Below are 21,459 nucleotides of genomic sequence, written 5' to 3' on the forward strand. Positions count from 1 at the left end.
CATGAGCGCTGAGGGTCATAAAGTGCCGTGTGTGTGTGGACACAGAGGCAAGGTCACCTGATGTCAGGGAACCTGTTGAGGACACGCTGACTGCAGGACTGCGGATGCACCTGTTTATGTCATCTCCAACATAAAGGTCATGAGGACCCAGAAACCCACACAAATGAGGGTCTCCAGAGCCTCCAGAAGAGCCAGCCGTGACCTGGGGATGGAAGAGCTTCAGGGAACCTCCTATCCTCTACATGGTTTCTTGCTCATCATTTTTATAGCTAATGGGAAGGTCTATTCAAAGGAAGGAGTAAGGACTGATGTTGATAATTTCTATATATAACCATGTATGCAGACATGTAACACAAAATGCCCATGTATATCCACAGCCATTTAAGTCCACTAGGAGGAAAAGAGGAAATTTCAAGTATAGTATATTGTATACATATATACATCATTTGCAATAGTACCAAGTTAAACTTGGAGATAAAACTTGCAAAAGCATTTTCCCCTCATCTTTATTCAATATTCGAACACATCTAATACATAAGTGTCTTACCCTTAAGAAAATTTCACTTGTAATTGACTGAAGCTGAGAAGGAACCAAGCTTTACGTGAAAATCCCTATTTGTATCCACAGAGGCAGGGACCGGGTTGATACTGAAAAACACCTGCTGTATCTTTCATTGCCTGTCGTTCTAGATGGAAACCCTCAAGTTATTATTCTTTCAGGAATTAGATTATCTGTCAAGTTACGTCTTTCTAGTTTCCAATGTGAATATGTCCAATCTCATGCTGTGGTGTCTGGGGATATTTTTAATATAAAGCTGCTCAAGGAAAATACATTAATGAAAAAATTAAGAAAGTCAGGGGGAGTGTAAACAATACAAACTTGAAAAGATGCTTTGCTTTGCAATAATGGGGACATTTAGATACGGCTGAGGACCTTGTCAGGCCACGTCCTGCAGGACCACTCTTAGAGGGCTTTCGTCCGGGGAGACCTCTGGGCTGATCTACGAGACACACTCAGAGACAAACCCCTGGGGCCTGCAGACGCAGAAGCACTTACATTTGCACTGTGATTGCTGCCACTAACACAGATGACATCTTGTTTTTGAATTGTCAGTACCTCTTTCGTTAGCTTCAGGCGAATGTCATAGGCGTGTCCAGACCCTTCATCGTGCAACAAGGCAGTCCCAATTTTAGTCTGAAACAAAACAGAGGCGAAGAGGGTGTGAGGATGGGAGAGCACGGACCCTGACAAAACACGCCTGCCCCTGTTCACAACCTCCTGAAACACGCCTGTGTAGTTATCACATACCCATGCATCTGACCAGGAATTGATTAATTTAACACAAAATAATGGAATTTTAAATATTTCTTCCTGAGTAGTCTTTATAGGATTTGCATAAAACATGTTTTTAGCAGGTGAGGAACGGATGAGTCAGAAAGGCACCTTCGGATAAATTAGAAGTCACCTCGTCCGCGTGAAGTCATGGACCCGCCCCCGGCTGAGCGGCGCCCGGTCACACAGGTGGGCACGGGTCCCAGGTGGGCACGGGTCCCGGGCGAGCACTTGGACGGCCCTCCTGTCCCTCTTGTGCCTGCACAGGGCTCCGGCCAACACGGCCTCGGACACAGCCCTGCAGCCAGGAGGAGGGGAGGAGGGGCGGGATGCGGGGAAAGGCCTCACGTGTCTGGTCCTCAGGCCAGGACCAGACGGCCCCAGGGCTCACTGGAGTGAGGGTGTGTCCAGGTGCGGCCTCTCCCCCTGCCGTCCAAGCAGGCACACATGCACACACGCACACATAATGTGCAAAGGCACGCAGCATCTGTGTCAGTGTGCAGCAATCAGGGCAGGAAAATGAGGTTTGGCTTCACACAGACAAGCCTTCAGTTGTGAACTAGGAAACCTGAACTCACAGTAAAACCAAAGGCTGATAAAAAAAAAGACTAAGAGGCAGTGTCTGCAAGGAGGCGTTTTTTTTTTCCTACTGCGGGGTCAGAGGTCATCATGCATCCTTTTATAAAACAAGCTTTAATCCAGCAGGACGTGGCGTCTCTGTGGGAACAGGAGTTTCTCCGGCTCCCAAGTCACGGATGCGCCCACGAACACCCTTGTGGGGTTGACCGCACGGAACAGCCGTTCCCTGGTGGCCTTGGCCACGTGGAGTCGGTGGGGACACTCAGGAGAGGACCCGGGGTGGCTGCTGGCGGGGCCAGGGCTGGAGGGACCCAGCACCCAAGGGAACCCGAGACCAGGACAGCCCCGCAGGGAGAGGGCTGATCCCTGCATGTCGTTTAGAGGGAGAACCGTTTCCGGTTCACATCAAAGAGGCTCAACTTCGACCCATTTCTATCGACGTGTAAAACGCACAGTGTTCACTTCCAGCCAATTCAGCACGACCAGCCCACGTTTCTCCCAGTCAGTTGTCTTGGCGACGAAACCCCCTCCACCCGGTCCACGAGGAGAACGCAGGTCAGAGGCCAAAGGAAGCGTGGCAGAGCTTTAACAAGTTAAACACAGTATTTAAACTGCGTTAGACATTTAACGAGTCAGCGCTACTGAAAGCAAAGGGATTCCGTGGAGAACTAAGGCGAGTCGTCTGTTGTCTTAAGGTGCCATCTGACCCCGTGACGCTGCCCGAAGTAAAGCCAACTGCTGCTCAAAATGTTGAAAAATGAAGTCAGGAACATGAACAAACTGGAGAGCATTCAGCGTTCCACTCAAAATCACAATCTTCTTCTCATCACTTTCTTCTAGAAAATCACTCATCTTCTGTCAAATGACATGAGTGCGCCAGAGATGAATATCCCCGTAATATAAACATAGCAGCCCCCTTCCCGGGATCCCAGCACCACCGTCCTCAGGGGACCCGCCCAGAGGCGCAGAGGCAGGAACAGAAGACAGACCGCCGAGCAGGGCTCTTCCCTCACACCAGACACGGTCAGCAGGTCCCCCCTTTACAAACTGAACACACATTTCTCGGAAATAAAACAACTTCTTTAAACTACATGTTGGTCTTTGCCATTCAAAAGCCAAAAAATTAAGAACAAAACTATACACAAAAGCAAAAATGTTAAGAACCTAAACTCCCCCCAAATGAAGAACAAAACGAACGCCTGCCCATGCGGGGCCCCTGCCTCAGTGAGGGGTGAGTCCTCGCTGTGTCCTTGTCCCGTCGGCGGCCCCTGTGCCCTGCCCTCCTCACCCGCACGGTCAGTCCAGAGGCCCATCCCGCAGCCTCTGCCTACGAAACGTCCAGAGCCCACGCTGCACTCAGTACCTGGGCTGCCGCCCTCTCCCCTGTAGCCCTGCCCGACCCAGGCTGACCCTGTCAGCCCACCGTCCACACGGGCCACCCATCCTCTGGACAGGGCCTCCCAGGACCGCAGAGCCGCTCGCTGCCTGAAGACCCTCTCCCTCTGGCCCCGGTCCTCATCCCAGCCCGGCGGTGGCCCCCAGCCTGGCACAGGATCTGGTCCTCGGCTCCTGCATGCCCTGGTCCCTCCGAGTCCCACGCGGCCCCTCTCGTCACCTGTAGGTCTTGGCTGAGACTGGCCTTGTGGACAGACCTCCCCACCGGCCACAGGGCCCTAACCCCTGCCCCCTGCTTCATCTTCTCCCTTCAGCCCACGGGACTGTGGGCCTCGTGCCGGAGCCAGGCATCCTAGGCGGGGGGCCCTGGCCTCACTGCCGGGTTCCCAGCTCTCACAGCAGAAGCCATCGGCCAGGGGCACAGGGCATGCTCTGTAAACAAGTGGAATAGGAAGGCCACCCTCTTCCCACAAATGCATCTTCACGTCCACGCAATTCCAATAACAATCCATGAAGACGACTGTGAAATTTACCAGGATAACACTAAAGTTACATTTTGTGAAATAAGACTGGTGCTGCAGGAAGATAATTGATCCATGAAACATTAAGCTCACCACATATTGTGGTGCTAAGCAGTCGGATGCAAGAGGCAAAGGAAGGCTCCAGAAAGTTTAATTACATCATTGGAAATAGTTCATAATCTCTTTTGCTTTTGTAGCCTCACCACATGGCTTGCGGTATCTTAGTACCCTGACCAGGGATTGAACCCAGGCCCTCGGCAGTGGAAGTGATGCATCCAAACCACTGGACCGCCATGGAATTCCCAAAAATATCCTAAGACTATTGCTTAGTGATTTCGATCATTATAAACATGGTTCTCATACCTTATTTCAAAAACACTCCCAGAGAGATCAACCCTTGTAAAAACATAGAAAGACAAAATTTCTTGAAGAAAATATTAGTGTGTGTGAGGAAAAACTACCAGGTTAGCTTAACTCAACAGCCAGAAATTCTTGAGAAAAAGATTCATGGAATTCACTACATGGAAATATAAAAGTTTGTATGACAAGAACTCCATATACAAAAATATATGCATATAGTAGACACAAGGTTAACAGGAAGAGTCTTACAACCGAAGACGGACAAGTGAACATCCTATAAAAACTGAGTCAAAGACATGAAAAGGAATTCCCAAAAGAAGGAATAAAATGAACAATACATTTGAAAAGAGATGCCAGCTCACCAGGAACCCAAAGACTCACAATTACTCAACAATGATTCATGATTTTTAAACTATTTGATAGGCAAACATTGAAAGAGAACAGCAGTACCTAGTGTGGACGGGACCTGGAGGAGCAGGTGGCCTACGTGTGGCTGGTGCAGGTGCCACCTGCCTCCTGGAAAGGGTCCGGGGATAACGAGGGCGTCTGTCATGCCTGATCTGAAATCGGGTGTCTCTGCCTCCAGGAATCCACCCACAGGCGCAGCCAGGCAGCTTCCCTGGGGGTTATGCAAACCACTGTTCCCCACTCTCTTCACGGTTAGAGTGCGTCACCCTTTGATGTGACACTAAGCATGAGCCTAACAGACTTAACACACCTGATGGACTTAGAATATCAGTTCTGTACCTCTTGGCAAGAAAACTGTCCACAGATATCAATTCCTGAAGAGCAAAAGAGCACGCAGTACCTAAGATACAAAAAATTAAGTTCGTACATAAATATAAATGTACAGAAATGCATGGAGAAAATTTAGAATGACAGGATTTCAAAAAACAAATAGTAGCAAACAGAATCCAACAGACATTAAAAGGATAATACACCATGATGAAGTGGGTTTATCCCAGGAATGCAAGGATTCATCAATATACACAAAATCAATCAATGTGATACACCATATTAACAAGTTGAAGGATAAAGACCATATGATAATCTCAATAAATGCAGAAAAAGCTTGTGACAAAGTCAACACTCATTTATGATAAAAACTATCCAGAAAGTAGGCATAGAGGAAACTTACCTCAACATAATAAAGGACATATATGACAAACCCACAGCCAGCATTGTTCTCAATGGTGAAAAATAGAAACCATTTCCTCTAAGATCAGGAACAAGACAAGGTTGCCCACTCTCACCGCTATTATTCAACATAGTTTTGGAAGTTTTAGCCACAGCAATCAGAGAAGAAGAAGAAATAAAAGGAATACAAATCAGAAAAGAAGTAAAACTGTCACTGTTTGAAGATGACATGATACTATACATAGAGACTCCTAAAGATGCTACCAGAAAACTACTAGAGCTAATCAATGAATTTGGTAAAGTTGCAGGATACAAAATTAATGCACAGAAATCTCTTGCACTCCTATACACTAACTATAGAAAATCTGAAAGAAAAATTAAGGAAACACTCCCATTTACCATTACAACAAAAAGAATAAAGTACCTAGGAATAAACCTACCTAAAGAGACAAAAGACCTGTATGCAGAAAAATATAAGGCACTGATGAAAGAAATTAAAGACAATACAAACAGGTGAAGAGGTATGCCATGTTCTTGAATTGGAAGAATCAACATTGTGAAAATGACTATACTACCCAAAGCAATCTACAGATTCAATGCAATTCCTATCAAACTACCACTGGCATTTTTCATAGAACTAGAACAAAAAAATTCACAAGTTGTATGGAAACACAAAAGACCCCGAATAGCCAAAGCAATCTTGAGAAAGAAAAATGGAGCTGGAGGAATCAGACTCCCTGACTTCACACTATACTACAAAGCTACAGTAATCAAGACAGTATGGTACTGGCATAAAAACAGAAATATAGATCAATGGAACAGGATAGAAAGCCCAGAGATAAACCAACACACATATGGTCACCTTATCTTTGATAAAGGAGGCAAGGATATACAATGGAGAAAAAACAGCCTCTTCAATAAGTGGTGCTGGGAAAACTGGACAGCTACATGTAAAAGAATGAAATTAGAACACTCCCTAACACCATACACAAAAATAAACTCAAAATGGATTAAAGACCTAAATGTAAGGCCAGACACTATCAAACTCTTAGAGGAAAACATAGGCTGAACACTCTATGACATACATCACAGCAAGATCCTTTTTGACCCACCTCCTAGAGAAATGGAAATAAAAACAAAAATAAACAAATGGGACCTAATGAAACTTAAAACCTTTTGCACAGCAAAGGAAACCATAAACAAGACAAAAAGACAACCCTCAGAATGGGAGAAAATATTTGCAAATGAAGCAACTGACAAAGGATTAATCTCCAAAATTTATAAGCAGCTCATGCAGCTCAATATCAAAAAACAAACAACCCAATCCAAAAATAGGCAAAAGACCTAAATAGACATTTCTCCAAAGAAGATATACAGATTGCCAACAAACACATGAAAGGATGCTCAACATCACTAATCATTAGAGAAATGCAAGTCAAAACCACTATGAGGTATCACCTCACACTGGTCAGAATGGCCATCACCAAAAAATCTACAAACAATAAATGCTGGAGAGGATGTGGAGAAAAGAGAACCTTCTTGCAGTGTCGGTGGGAATGTAAATTGATACAGCCACTATGGAGAACAGTATGGAGGTTCCTTAAAAAACTAAAAATAGAACTACCATATGACCCAGCAATCCCACTACCGGGCATATACCCTGAGAAAACCATAATTTAAAAAGAGTCATGTACCACAATATTCATTGCAGCTCTATTTACAATAGCCAGGACATGGAAGCAACCTAAGTGTCCAATGACAGATGAATGGATAAAGAAGACGTGGCACATATATACAATGAAATATTACTGAACCATAAAAAGAAATGAAATTGAGTTATTTGTAGTGAGGTGGGTGGACCTAGAATCTGTCATACAGAGTGAAGTAACTCAGAAAGAGAAAAACAAATACCGTATGCTAACACATATATATGGAATGTAAAAAAAAAAAAAAGGTTCTGATGAACCTAGGGGCAGGACAGGAATAAAGATGCAGACGTAGAGAATGGACTTGAGGACACGGGGAGGGGGAAGGGTAAGCTGGGACAAAGTGAGAGAGTGGCATGGACATATACACACTATCAAATGTAAAATAGATAGCTAGTGGAAAGCAGCTGCATAGCACAGGGAGATCAGCTCGCTGCTTTGTGACCACCTAGAAGGGTGGGATAGGGAGGGTGGGAGGGAGACGCAAAAGGGAGAAGATATGGGGATATATGTATATGTACAGCTGATTCACTTTGTTATACAGCAGAAACTAATACACCATTGTAAAGCAATTATACTCCAATAAAGATGTTTTAAAAAAGGAGAAACAAACAAACAAACAAAAAACCAACATTTTATGTAAACGTCCACAATTCTCATATACGTATATGTATCACCTATTTCGGATGGTTTAATCTGGCCACTCTTACACTCACTGCTAAAATGGCTTGCCCTTCATATGAGTGGAGGTGGCATGAAGCAGTCTGCCTGCTAATTTTTAAAAAATCATAAAAACTAAAGTTAACTATTTTATAGCTTTTTAATTTACTTATACAACCAAGAACACCCCTCTCAAACCACTCCGTGATGTATGTGTTAGGAGTGTGGCGAAGCTGAAGGTTTCCAGGAGAACCACGCAAAACAGAAGCCTGTTCTGTAACAGAGCACGGTGGACAACCTCTCACTCACCAGATGCTCATGGCTATTCTACCAAAGAGCATTGTACACAAGTTACAATACAGAGATGTTCACAAGAAGTCTTAATGCATTTTCCTTGTTTATTCAGAAATAAGCATATTTTCTTCACTGAATCATTGACAAATGAATTAAAGAATGAATATCAAGTGCAAAAATAAAATAAAAACAAAGAGCTATGAAAACACACAGAGGAGGGAGACAGTCTATCTGTATCCCTTAGCAGTTTATTCACAGGGAGAAAGACAGGGATGGATTTTTAATTTAGTCCAGTTTTTAGCAATACATACCTAAGGGCATTATAAGTAGTACTTTGTTACAAAGAATTCTAAACTTCTAATATTGTCTCTTTGATCTTGGTTTACTGGGTCTAACAAATATGAAAGATCATACAAAATATTCCCTGAAAGGCTGTAGACATTCTATACACGGTACAACTGAAACCGTGAGGTTTATGTACTTTTGAGCAATTACTTTTGCAATATGTAAAAAATGAAAAGATCCGGGCTTCCCTGGTGGCGCAGTGGTTGAGAGTCCGCCTGCCGATGCAGGGGACACGGGTTCGTGCCCCGGTCTGGGAAGATCCCACATGCCGCGGAGCAGCTAGGCCCGTGAGCCATGGCCGCTGAGCCTGCGCGTCCGGAGCCTGTGCTCCGCAACGGGAGAGGCCACAACAGTGAGAGGCCCGCGTACCGCAAAAAAAAAAAAAAATGAAAAGATCCTGTAGAGAAGTCCAGTGATGCCATAGAAAAAGCATCAGAGGACATAAAAATTAATTCCAGTTCTGTCACATGCTGGCCATACACATTTGGACCATCCATCTTCCTCCTCTGAGCCTCCGTTTCCTGATGGGTAAAATTAGATCATTCCAACTTCCCTGGGTGATAGAATGAGTCAAGGAGACATTACCTGTGAACGTTTCTAATAGCCTGTCTCAAACCAGCAGAAGGTGAATGCAATCCAGGGGTTTTCCTAGTAGGTTATCTTTTCACAGTATTTACATATCAGTAAAAATGAAGCCACTTTCGGTACCAGAAAGAAAAAATCGACTTTGTTAGTCCTGCAGCTCTTCACACAAAATGAAAGGATCAAGGCATCAATGGGCAGACAACCAGGAAGAGCATCCGCACCGGGAAAATCCACAACCAAGATTTTAGAAAGAAAAGGGGGGAAAGAGGGGTGGGATGAACTGGGAGATTGGGATTGACATGTATACACTAATATGTATAAAATAGAGAACTAATGAGAACCTGCTGTATAGCACAGGGAACTCCACTTCGCTGTACAGAAGAAACTAACACAACATTGTAAAACAACTAAATAAAAAACAAATGTCCCCAAACAGTTCAGATATGGAGGGAAAAAATGACAATCAGGCAATATTCCCCTAAAAATACATCAAAACAACTACTGCTTGCCTCCTAGGGGTAAAGAAAAGCCAGACCTTAAGGCATTCATTTTATACCAACCAACAGAAAAGAAAGCTTTACACTGGAAAAACAGATAATATTCTGCCCCACAAAAGCAAGAGTTTGAAGTTTAAAGACATAAACGACATCCCCAGGAAAGCTGGGTCATGTGCTGAGACTTGCTGTGGAGGACGCCCCAGGCAGCTCATCACCATGAGGTCACGTCCTCATCACCCGAGCGGTGCCTCGGACAGGTGGGGTTTAACTTACAAATGCACACACACAAGCTACATCTGCAGCTTTAATCGGAGATGCTCACCTGACCTATTTTTCTTGGCTACATGACCTTCTGTAAGTTATCACTCCTCTCTGGCCATCAGTTTTGGCATCTATATTGGGAGAGAAGTGGACCCTTATGGTCCATTCTGCATGTTAACATGTGATTCCATGATTATTTTATTCATTTTGATTTAAAAGGACATTATCTTTGACCCACATGGCAATGCAATAATGAATTAAATAAGATCACACACATAAAAGTGGTTCAAACACTTCAAAGTACAATAAAAATTAAAGGGATACACTGTCAACATTGCTTCTGTTAGGACATTCTTGCTGAAGCTAGACTTTTGATTTAAGCAGTACCTGTTATAATAATTATTTAAGTTCTGCTAAATCAGGATTTGAGCTGCTTTAAATTTACACTGCACTTACTCTTGAAAAATGTTTCCTAAGAAAGTTATAATGTAAAATTGTAGGGGTGTGTTTGGCATTTTATATATACAGTAACCTTTAAATTCTTTAGGGATGTTTATAGGTTAAAGGCAGTTAATTACAAAATAGAGACACTCCTAAAATCGCTTCATTTAACCACTCCTTCCAAGTTCCCAGGGGGAACAGACTTAACTTAGTATATTTTGGCCAAAAAAGAAATGTCAGGAGAAAAAAAAAACCCATGAAAGCTGGTGAGGTCACAGTGCTTTAGAGCTTACAATGTGCTGTTTTCACAGGTGTTGTCTCCTATGGTGGCCCCAGGCTGAATGGGAGGTGTGCAGGGCCCCTTTTGCAGATGAGACCCCCATAAACCACCCTTCCCACAGGTAAGGCACATGGAAGCATCACTCATCTGAGATGGACCCAGCTCTGCCTGCCTCACACCTGCCACCAGGCAGCTGGACATCTCTCTAGCCAACGACCTCCTCCTCCTTCATCCAGAAAAGTGGGGCAGAGAGAGGAGAGCTTGCTTGGGTACCACATCCCCAGAGCCAGCACCTGCCACACCCATCCGCCCTCCCATGGTGGCCACAGTGGTATCAGTCTCCTCCAGGGACCTGGGTCGTGGTGCTCTCCCAGACTCAGGGTGCCCTCCAGGATGAGCCCACACTCACCATTCCCACTTTCATAATCGGTGGCCAGGACTTTGATGGGAATATAGTTCATTTTCACAGACAGATCAGACAATTTTAGGATGTAAACTAGAAGACAAAGATTTTTCCACTTGCATAAACTTACATAAAAAACTCTAAACATATAAAAAGACACTCAGGCTATTTGAATGTCCATCGCATACATTTGGGTACATCTGTCTGTGTTCAGCATGTGATAAAGTAACAGTCTTGTCACAGGATGGGACTTTATGTCATGACTTATTTGTTAAGGTATTTAGCATTTTATGAAATACTGAATATAAGTTCAAACACAGATATGTTTTTTATGATCAACTACAATAAGCACTTTCCACCTTAAAGCTTCTACAGAACACTCCTCATCAAAATGATAAAACAGACGTAATGGCACTGATAAAGGTGTTATGGATATTACAATGTCTGTCTTTTAAAATGCACATTTTGTCACAGCTTACTGTGACAAAGCGAGAGAGTGGCATGGACATATACACACTACCAAACGTAAAATAGATAGCTAGTGGGAAGCAGCCGCATAGCACAGGGAGATCAGCTCAGTGCTTTGTGACCACCTAGAGGGGTGGGATAGGGAGGGAGGGAGGGAGGGAGACGCAAGAGGGAAGGGATATGGGAACATATGTATATGTATAACTGATTCACTTTGTTATAAAGCAGAAACTAGCACACCATTGTAAAGCAATTATACTCCAATAAAGATGTAAAAATAAATAAATAAAATGCACATTTTGGTTCAGAAGCTTCGTTCTAAACAGCCCCAAGGAAAACCCCTGCCGTTTCCAGTGAAGGCAGTGTCCTTGCAATGGTTCAGTGGTAAACAGCTGGCTCTCAAGCTACATGATCTTAATGCCTGGAAAGCGAATGTCTTGTTTAATTACTATGAACGCTGTAGTAGGTCACAAGCTAATTCCACATGATCCACTACCATCATCCACGTGCAGCTCCGAATGTATAAATAAAATCATTAAGTCTCCATGTCATGCCTTCCACCAGTACTGTCAGCAGAAGAATTTAAAGTAAGTGGTGTGTATTTTTAAGCAAATGCCAAAACGGTTTTTGTTATGAACACTGGAGCTGAAACCTGGTAGTAGGTCAACGTATAGAAAATAACAAAACAGAAAATGGCTGTGAAAATTAGAACATCTAATTGCCATTGTCTTTACTGTGTTTCTGATTTTTACAGCATTTTATCACTAACAGTATAGACTAAGCACATAAGGAACAGTCATGCCGTGATGGATCCAGGACTAGCAATTACAATAATAACCTTAATCACTCATCTGACTGCAACACCCTGGATGTGGAAAGCATGCTAATTTCCATCGTGTTCCTGGGGCCTGTTGAGTGTGTGGAATAGGAAGGGCACTCAAGAGAGCAGAGGAATATCTTATTCTTCGTCTACGTACATGTAAACTCAACTGGCAGGAAAACTATTGTTACAAAAAGGCCAATCTAGCGAGTCCCAGGCTCCCTGCGGTGTGCGGACACCTGGTGCCAGACAGCTCCTGAACACGTGACCCTGGGAGTGGCCCTCCGCTGGAACCAAGGTGACTTCTCAGCAGAAGCAGGATAAGCTGGGTTTGTCAAGCCACCTCCCCACCCGCGAGGACAGACTGTTTCAGAGGTCATCAGGCCCCGTGTGCGTGCCCTCCCCCTGCTGAAGCTTCACCCCCAGCCCCATCCTACTCAGAGGAGCTGGACCTAAGTCTGAGTAGACCCTTTTCTCTCATTCTGTGTCTCTCTCAATGCGATCCCCGTAAACAGCGCAAAGTGGGGTCTTGTCAAGTTTCCAGCTTTTTAAATGAACCCTCAGACTTCGCCCTGTAGATGGCTGTCCACATGGTCTGACTTATTTCCACCATGTTTGGTCTTGTTTTCTGTTTGGGCATCTGCTCTCCATCCTTCTGGTTCCTTCTTTCCTGCCATCTTTGGATGAATTTTAAGTATGTGCTAGTTTTCCATTTCATCAATTTAAAAAAAAACTGTTTAACCATATAGCTTTGTTCTATTTTTAAGTGTTTTCTCTGGATATGGAAACATACGTCTTCCTGTATCACCATCTACCACCAAGCAGTATCGTTTCGTGAACAGTGTAAGAATGTAATACCTCCGACTCCCTCCTGTCCTTTGTGGTCTCCCATGGGTCACCTCCACATGTCACAGACCCCAAAATACATCATTTTATCTATGTACTATTTTAATTTATATTTATGTTTCATTATGGTTACACAAAGACATTATGAAATAATACATAAATGTGTAATTATATATCTAAATACTAATGAACATTTTTTATATCACTCCGTTCTAATGATCAAATTCAGGAAATTTATCACTGACACTGATGGAGGTTCTGAGGTTCGATCCAGCTTGAAAGATAGCAAAGTGACCTGCTGGGATTTCATGGATGCTGGTGGAAGACAGGAGACACACTTCTCTCACTGGTTAGCAGTGAAAGTCAGCACATGCACTGTCTAAGTGAGGTCCTGGATTATGTCTGATAACGTGAGGACCCTGTGACAGCACTTACTGTCTGGTGTACTTGGCACCTACACAGGCTAGACAGAGAGGAAGCGAAACAAACATCTTTTTAATGAAATAAAAATGAAAGGGATCAAGAGAAGAAAAAAACAGCTCATCTTGGTGGTATTATTGTTTTAACTTTGAAAATGCCTAATTTTTATCACATGTATTTCAGGTGAACTTTTATTGAATTGAAATGAGTTATATGATTCAGTTTTACCCTGTCTGTCTTCCTAATTTAGTTTCTTCAACTGAAAATGTACCTTCTAAGAAAATCCATAAAATACATCAATTCAACCTCAGATAACATAAGAAATGTGATATTACTGCCTACTTGTTTGTATAAAAGATTTATTCATTGCTACGGGGGTCATTAATGCTGCTTTGTACTTGAGGATTTACAGAAACACATCACCTCTACAAAATCCCTCATGAAATCAACAACCAGGACCCAGCAGGGCCCAGCAGGGCTCACACAGGCTCACATCCAGACAGGCTCGTCAACATCACCACCCGCTTCAGGCTGCACCTCAGGTCCTGCTGGAAGGACCAGTGGAAACTGCAGTGGGGGCTGAGGTTTGCTCCCAGGATCCTTCAGCTCATCAAAGTGATGTCTGTACGCAAAACCCCAGCCCTCTACTTATAACAGAGAGTCAGAGCATTAAAACCTCGGATCCCAGAAGAATTAAACATTTCCATGGCAACAGGAGGGCTGCCCTCCAAATACCTTCGAGGAGGTAACTCATAGTACAGAAGCTGCAGAGGGCACAGACCCGGGTCAGCCTCCAGGAGACGGTGGTCCCCGGGGGGGCCAGCAGCAAGGCTGGGGCCGGAGGTGCTGCCCTCAGGACCACGGGCTCCGGGGAGCATCTCCTCATCCTGCGTGGTCCCCGCATCTGACCACAAGGTCAGCACCAGAGGGTCAGGCACCACATTTGTCCACATCACTGGCCTCATAGTAGGGGGCCCAGAGTGTCAGGGAGGTGGGCGTGCACTGCCCACTGCCGCCTATGAGTGAGGGCGCAGCACTTACACAGCAGGCAGGCGTCACTAAAGGAGACGTAGGGACCACCTGGCTGCACTCCCCCCTCAGAACCACCACCAGCAACACACAGACGAGCCCTCTCCCTCCTCGATGAAATAAAGAAATGGCACAGCTGAAGATACAGCACAAGACGGACTTTCTCAAAATACTGTGAAACTGAGCAAAAAATGAGGAAAGATTCTGACAACTGACATAGAATTCCTCAGACTTGGAACTCTATGTTTCTCTGAATATAAGCACACAGTCCTGAAGGGAAATCTGATGATCTGGGCTTGTAGGCCAACAAAGTGTGGGTTAAACCCTGTAATGATGAGCTTCAGTGCAGTGCCAGAGAGCAAGAGGGGACATGGGGATGTGGACAACTGGAGGGGGGATGGGGATGTGGACAACTGGAGGGGGGATGGGGATGTGGACAACTGGAGGGGGGATGGGGAGGAGAAGGAGGGAAGGGAGAGAGGAGGGAGGGAGAGGGGGAGGGGAGGAGGGATGAGGGAGGAGGGGAGGAGGGATGAGGGAGGAGGGGGGAGGGAGAATGGGGGAGGAAGGGGGAGAGGAGGGAGGGGAGGGGAGGGAGGAGGGGGAGGGGTAGTGGGGGGAGGGAGGAAGGAGGAAGGGGGAGAGGAGGGAGGGGAGGGGAAGTGGGGGAGGGGAGGGAGGAGGGGGAGGGGGAGGGGAAGGGATAGAGGAGGGAGGGGTGGGGGAGGGAGGGGGAGGGAGGAGGGAGGAACGGATAGAGGAGGGGGAGGAGGCCAAAGGGTCAAAATCACTCAGACTGTGTCCTTTTCACATACTCTACAGTGGAAAATGAGCCAAAAAAGATAACATAAAATCTCCTCTCCTTCAAAGTTAAGCAATCTACTTCCAAATTACCACAGATCAACGTTGTAAAAATCACAGTGGAAATGTACTTTGAATGGATAATGAAGTTACAACTCTTTGAAATGTGTTTCAAAGAAAATTTACATCTTTTAATGCATTATTTATTTTTAAAAAGCTGTTGAAAATCAATGATCTAGTCACAGGGCAGCCAAAGGCCTGTTTCCGTAAATAAAGTTTTATTGGAATAGCCACACCCACCCGGTTACTCCTGTTCATCACTATTTTCATGCAAATATTACTACATGTTTTAAAAGCTGAATTCACTATTAAAAATCTTTCACAAAGTAAACTCTAGGCCTATATAGCTTCAGCAGTTAATTCCACATATTTCAGGAAAAAATAATGCTATTATACAAACTCTTCCAGAAAACCAAAAAAGGAACACCATTTAACTCATTTATAACCCCAAGCTAAGCTAGTTCTAAAACACGGTAAGGAGGTTATAATAAAGTAAATTTACTTACCAAACACCCTCTTGAACATAAATGTAAACATCCTAAAGAAAATGTTACCAAATTGAATCCAGAAAAATATTGAAAGGAAAATACTTTTTGAACAAGTGAATCAAGGAAGGGAATGTAGTTTCTCATCTGAAAGTAACTGTACCTCCATGTAACAGTTACCTACCTCTGCATAATAAGACATCCAACACCTCACAGCTTCTGGGATCTGGATGCGGGTCCCCTGCGGCCGCGGTCAGCCATGGGGGCAGCAGTCAGGTGGGAGTGGGCTCTGGGTGACAGGTCGGCCGCCACCCGCTTCTGTGCTGCCGGCCGGGAGCTCCCCGTCTGGGCCCTGGGGCCTCTCCAGCTGGCCATTCACAACACAGCATCCCCCAGAAAGTGTGATCCGAGACAGAAAGGACCTGCCCCCAAGATGGAGCGGGGTTTCTGTAACTGAGTATCGCCACATCAGCCCAACACTATGGACACGCAGACTAGCCCTGGACAGAAGTGGGACAGGACCACACAGGGCAGGCAGACAGGGCTCCTGGGAGGCACCCCGTCACAGGCTCAGAACACGGAGACACTCCCGTGACCGTGAGCAAGTCTCAAAAAGCCACTTGATAAAAGTCATTCACAACGAAGCCTTTTAATAAAAGGTACCTTCCCTGACCTTCCGGAAAACCTCTAAGAAAGACTCAGAGCATCTGTGGCCTTCAGTGTTGAATCTGGAGAACTTCCTCCTGGGGACTGAGAAATAGATGCTCACCCCGCCACCTCCCCGCAGCCACGCCCTGCAGCTCCCAGCCAGCATCTGCCTTTGTGTACTTACAAGGTCTGAAGGTTGGAAAGGAAAAAACAAAGCATTTTCCACAGATGCCATTACTGAGCACAGAGATAATCTTAAAGTGTGAAAATAGATAAATGATTAGTCATGGCATTAATAAAGGTATCAGTTAATGGTATACTATGTCAGTATTTTGAAAGTACATGTCAACACATCAGCAACAAGTATAACAACTGAAAGATATAAGAAGATACAACTTACAGCAGCATTAAAAGTCACCAATATCCACAGCGAGATCAGCTTGGCACTTTGTGACCACCTAGAGGGGTGGGATAGGGAGGGTGGGAGGGAGACGCAAGAGGGAGGGGATATGGGGATATATGTATACGTATAGCTGATTCACTCTGTTATACAGCAGAAGCTAACACAACAATGTAAAGCAATTATATTCCAATAAATATATTAACAAAAAAAGTCACCAACATCTAGAAATCAATTTAATAAAAGACGTACAAGGTTTTGGGGCCTCCCTGGTGGCACAGTGGTTAGGAATCTGCCTGCCAGTGCAGAGACATGGGTTTGAGCCCTGGTCTGGGAAGATCCCACATACCGTGGAGAAACTAAGCTCGTGTGCCACAGCTACTGAGCCTGCGCTGTAGAGCCCACGAGCCACAACTACTGAGCCCACGTGCCACAACTATTGAAGCCTGCACACCTAGAGCTGGTGCTCCTCAACAAGAGAAGCCACCGCAATGAGAAGCCCGCGCACTGCAACGAAGAGCAGCTGCTGCTCACCGCAACTAGAGAAAGCCTGCGTGCAGCAACGAAGACCCAACACAGCCAAAAAAAAAAAAAAAAAAACGAAGTCCAAGGTCTCTGAAAATTTTAAAAACGTTATTAACAGGATATAAGGAGACCTAAATGTCATAGAATAGATCGTGCTCATGAAGTGGATGAATTAATATCGTCAAGTTGTCACTTCTCCCCAGATTAATCTAAGATTCAAAACAATAGAAAATCATAACCTCAGCAAGTTTCTAGAAATTGATAAAGTGATTCTGAATTTTAAATGGAAATACAAGACTCAAGTGCAGTCAAGGAAATCTTGGAAAAGAGAAACAAAGCTTAAGACGTACACTGCCGGATATCAAGAACTATTACAAGAGCAAACGGGGCATTTGCTCAAGGAAAATAGCTCAATGGGAAAGAAAGAATCCAGGATCCAGAAAGAGATACACACACACACATGATCACGTCATGGGCCGTGAACGTGGCCCTGCAGTGAGGTCTGGAAAGAATCATCTTTGCTACACACAGAAAAGTGAACCTGGAACCCTGCTTCACAGCATACAAAAAAAAAAAAAAAAAAAAAAAAATCTGATTGGACTTAAGATCTAAATGAAAGGCAAATAATAAAATGTTTAAAAGAAAACAAATGAAAATATCTTCATGAACGTGGAGTAAAGTTTATTTCAACATCATGCAAAAAGTTCTACCCATAAATTAGAAATTGATAAAGTGTTCTGCATTAAAATTGAGAAATTCTGTTCAATAAAAGATATTATTAAGAGAGCAAAAAGGAACCCACAGAGTGAGAGATTTCGGCATCACATGTTTGATAAAGACTCAGATGCAGAACATATAAAGAACTCCAAAATCAGGACGAATAATACTAATTCTGTGAATCTGTAATAGAGCAGCTGGTTACAGCGCCTCCAGTAAACATCATTTTGTTTACCTTCGCTTACCATGAGACAGGAGAAAAAAGGCATAAAAATTCAATGGCGTTATCAATATTCACAGATGGTATTCATATCCACAAATAAACCCAAAGACTCTATGGACATATTAGAAATCATGAACATCTAGCAATATGGCTGGATAAAATTGCAATCTATCAATATGATTCATGTATTTATACAATAGAACCAGGAGAAAAAATTTAAGAATATAATCTTTCTTCCTCAAATCCATTAGATACCCAGGAATATACAAAACATTTGAAGACTTCAAAGGAGAAAATGTAATCCTTTATTGAAAGACATTAAAGAAATAATGATTAAATAGAGAAATGCCTGTAGATGGGAAAACTGTCCCCAAATCGGTCTATGCAGTCACTGTATTCCAACCAGAATCTGAATCAGTTTGGACCTTGACAAAAAGACACTGATTAAAAGGAAAACAAGGCCAAGAAGAGTTAGAGCATCACTAGAAAAAGAAGTGGTGGGACCCTCACCCTGTCAAATACCAGTATCTGAAGTTTGCCACTGGGTCTAACATGGATTTCTGTTCATAATTTAGCATCTGTGAAATCAAGGTGTATATTACAATGGATGTTCTTTGTGGTACAAAAAATAACGGGGTACGTTGATGTTAATTGCATCTTATAATTGAAGGATACGGCATCACCAAGTTATAACAATTAAAACTGTGGAAAAAATGATACGGGGTTTGAAGAAAATGACCAGAAGAACAGAGGAGAGCCCAGAGTCCCTCTGAACACAGAGAATGGATGTCGGCCGGCACCGCTGACGGTGAGGAACAAAAATACAGAATGCTGGGACAACGGATTAACTCCACAAGGAACCTGTAAGTTGGACCCTTATTTATGCTGCGTGCCTTAAAGATGAAATTGAAAACTTAAAATAAATATCTTCTGGACGGTTGGGACTCAGGAAGGCTTTCCTAACAAGGCACAAAACCCAAAACTAAGTGGGGAAAAACTGTTGCATACACTACGGTTAAATGTTCTTTCATCCAAGGACCCCGCTGATGGTGACACAAACCAACCCTGGGCAGAGGGACCATGACCCAGGAGAGAACTCAGCCTGGAACACACGGCACAGGTGGGCAGGTTTGCGGGACCAATGCAGGAAGCTCACACCGACTACCTCCCAGGATTCACCTGACGACAGATGCTCACTTTTGTTTCTGAAAGCCTTTGAGTTTAAATTAACATCAGTTTCTGCTGAAAATCCACCCACTCGCTTGACTGAAAGTCGACAGAAAAAGCGAAGTGAACACGAAGCAAACTCAGAAACCAAACGCTCGTTTGTGGGCACACCCGTGCTCAGTCTCACAGGCGCACTTCTGAAGCATAAGGAATGTCAAGGTCAAGGGGGCCGGATGAGGAGCGCGCAGTTACTCCACTGCCCACACTCTCACTGTTTCCAGCCTCCTCAGAAATGAGGGTTTCCATCACTTCTTGTGAATTGAGACATGCCATCAGGTACGATATTAATTTCAAAGAAAATCTCTAAATTATTTTAATCTGGGACACAAAAAGGGAAATTCATGTTTTAGGAAACAACGGTTCCCTATCACCGATAGATTCGTGCGATCCGTGGATCCACCCCGACTTCGGCAACGGCCGATAGAAACTCCATATGGAGCCCCCGCACTTCTCTGAGCTGTAGGACCAAAGAGCCCTCGGGGCTGCCCCCAGGAGCCACAGGGAAAAGGCTGGGGGTGATGGAGTTGGCAGGGCTGGGAGCCAAGCTGTTGAAGGAGGAGAGCGGAGAGAAAAGCTGAGGCCAGAAGCTCAGGAGAGGGCTCTGGGGGGGTCCCGGCTGAGCTTGGGAAACCACTGCCACTGGGGCCCCCCCAGAGAGCCTGGCCTCACAGGCAGCAGTGAGGGGTCTGCAAACTCCCTGGGTGACTCTACTGGGCAGGAAGGTCTGAGAACGACCCCGCTGGAAACTGAGGATGAAGAGGCGGCGAGAGGTCCCCCGAGGGGGCTGGAGATGAAAAGCAGGAGGGGGATGGCCACCACGGGCATGGGGTCTGCACGAGGGCCCCGCGGGGAAGGTTTGGGCTGACTGAAACACCCTCACTTCCTCCGTGACACGCCCTCCATCCACCTGATGGCTCAGATCCAGACAGCCCCCCACACGGCCTGACGGGCCGCAGGGCTGAGCAGCAAATGCCCCCCAGCGGTCTACGCGAGGTCGCAGGAGACCAGAACGTGAACCCGGTCCTTCCGTAGGAAGAGTGATGCCCAGAGACACAGCTGCACAGTGGTGGTGAGAAGCAGGGCTTATATTTTCCCAGAATCCAGGGAAAAGGTCATATGGTCATGTTAAGTATTTTAATCTTCTGTTTGAAAATTTGTTTAGGGCCAAACTTTGATCAGTGATACTGACCTTGAAACTGCCACTCAGATGTCTGCTTGATTCCATCATCCCAGTGAATTTATAGCCATCAAAGGAAACAAGCAAGATCTGTCAATAATGACCTACTTAGGATGCACTTTTTGAGGGAAAAAAGGTAGGACTCCATGCTGTTGAATGATTTCTAATTCTGCAAAAATAGACTTCTATAATGAGCCCCAAAGATCAAAAGACTCAACAAAATGGCATAACATTTGAATAACTTGGATTTGACACACAAAAAACATTTCAACGTTATTTAAAATAGATATCTACTTCCTTAAACTGTATTTTATTTTTTTATTTATTTTTTTTTTTTGCGGTACGTGGGCCTCTCACTGTTGTGGCCTCTCCCGTTGCGGAGCACAGGCTCAGCGGCCATGGCTCACGGGCCCAGCCGCTCCGCGGCATATGGGATCCTCCCAGACCGGGGCACGAACCCGTATCCCCTGCATCAGCAGGCGGACTCTCAACCACTGCGCCACCAGGGAGGCCCTGTATTTTAAAATGAAGTCTAATTGTGAAAAAAATCTTAGGAAAAAGAGACGTTGTATACACATATAAAAGTCATAAAAGACATTAGAACAATCACAACAAAATAAACGAATCGCCCTTTCTCATTACCAGATTCAGCTCTCAGTCCCTCAGACACTGTTCCCAAAGTTGTCCAAACAAGTCTTTGTGTATTTTAAGAGGGGATTTATCTCTGCGTCCAAAAGTGGCAGTGAAGACTCTCGTTACCGCGTTAGATAGAGACTGGCGCTTTCAGCAAGGGGTCTGCACCAGCTCTGCACACTT

The 21,459-nt window shown here is 44.6% G+C and overlaps 1 protein-coding gene across 1 annotated transcript in view; it reads right to left on the bottom strand.

The window, feature by feature from the left end:
• Positions 1-21,459, bottom strand: part of SNTG2 (syntrophin gamma 2) — a gene marked incomplete at both ends in the record, with an annotated part of 186,257 nt that overhangs the window by 115,153 nt on the left and 49,645 nt on the right. Inside the window, one exon of the mRNA XM_079721530.1 lies at positions 1,058-1,195. Coding sequence (XP_079577656.1) covers positions 1,058-1,195 — 138 coding nt within the window. The remainder of the gene's footprint in view (positions 1-1,057; positions 1,196-21,459) is intronic.

This window comes from Hyperoodon ampullatus (genome assembly GCF_949752795.1).
Source record: "Hyperoodon ampullatus genome assembly, chromosome: 15".
Taxonomy (NCBI): domain Eukaryota; kingdom Metazoa; phylum Chordata; class Mammalia; order Artiodactyla; family Ziphiidae; genus Hyperoodon; species Hyperoodon ampullatus.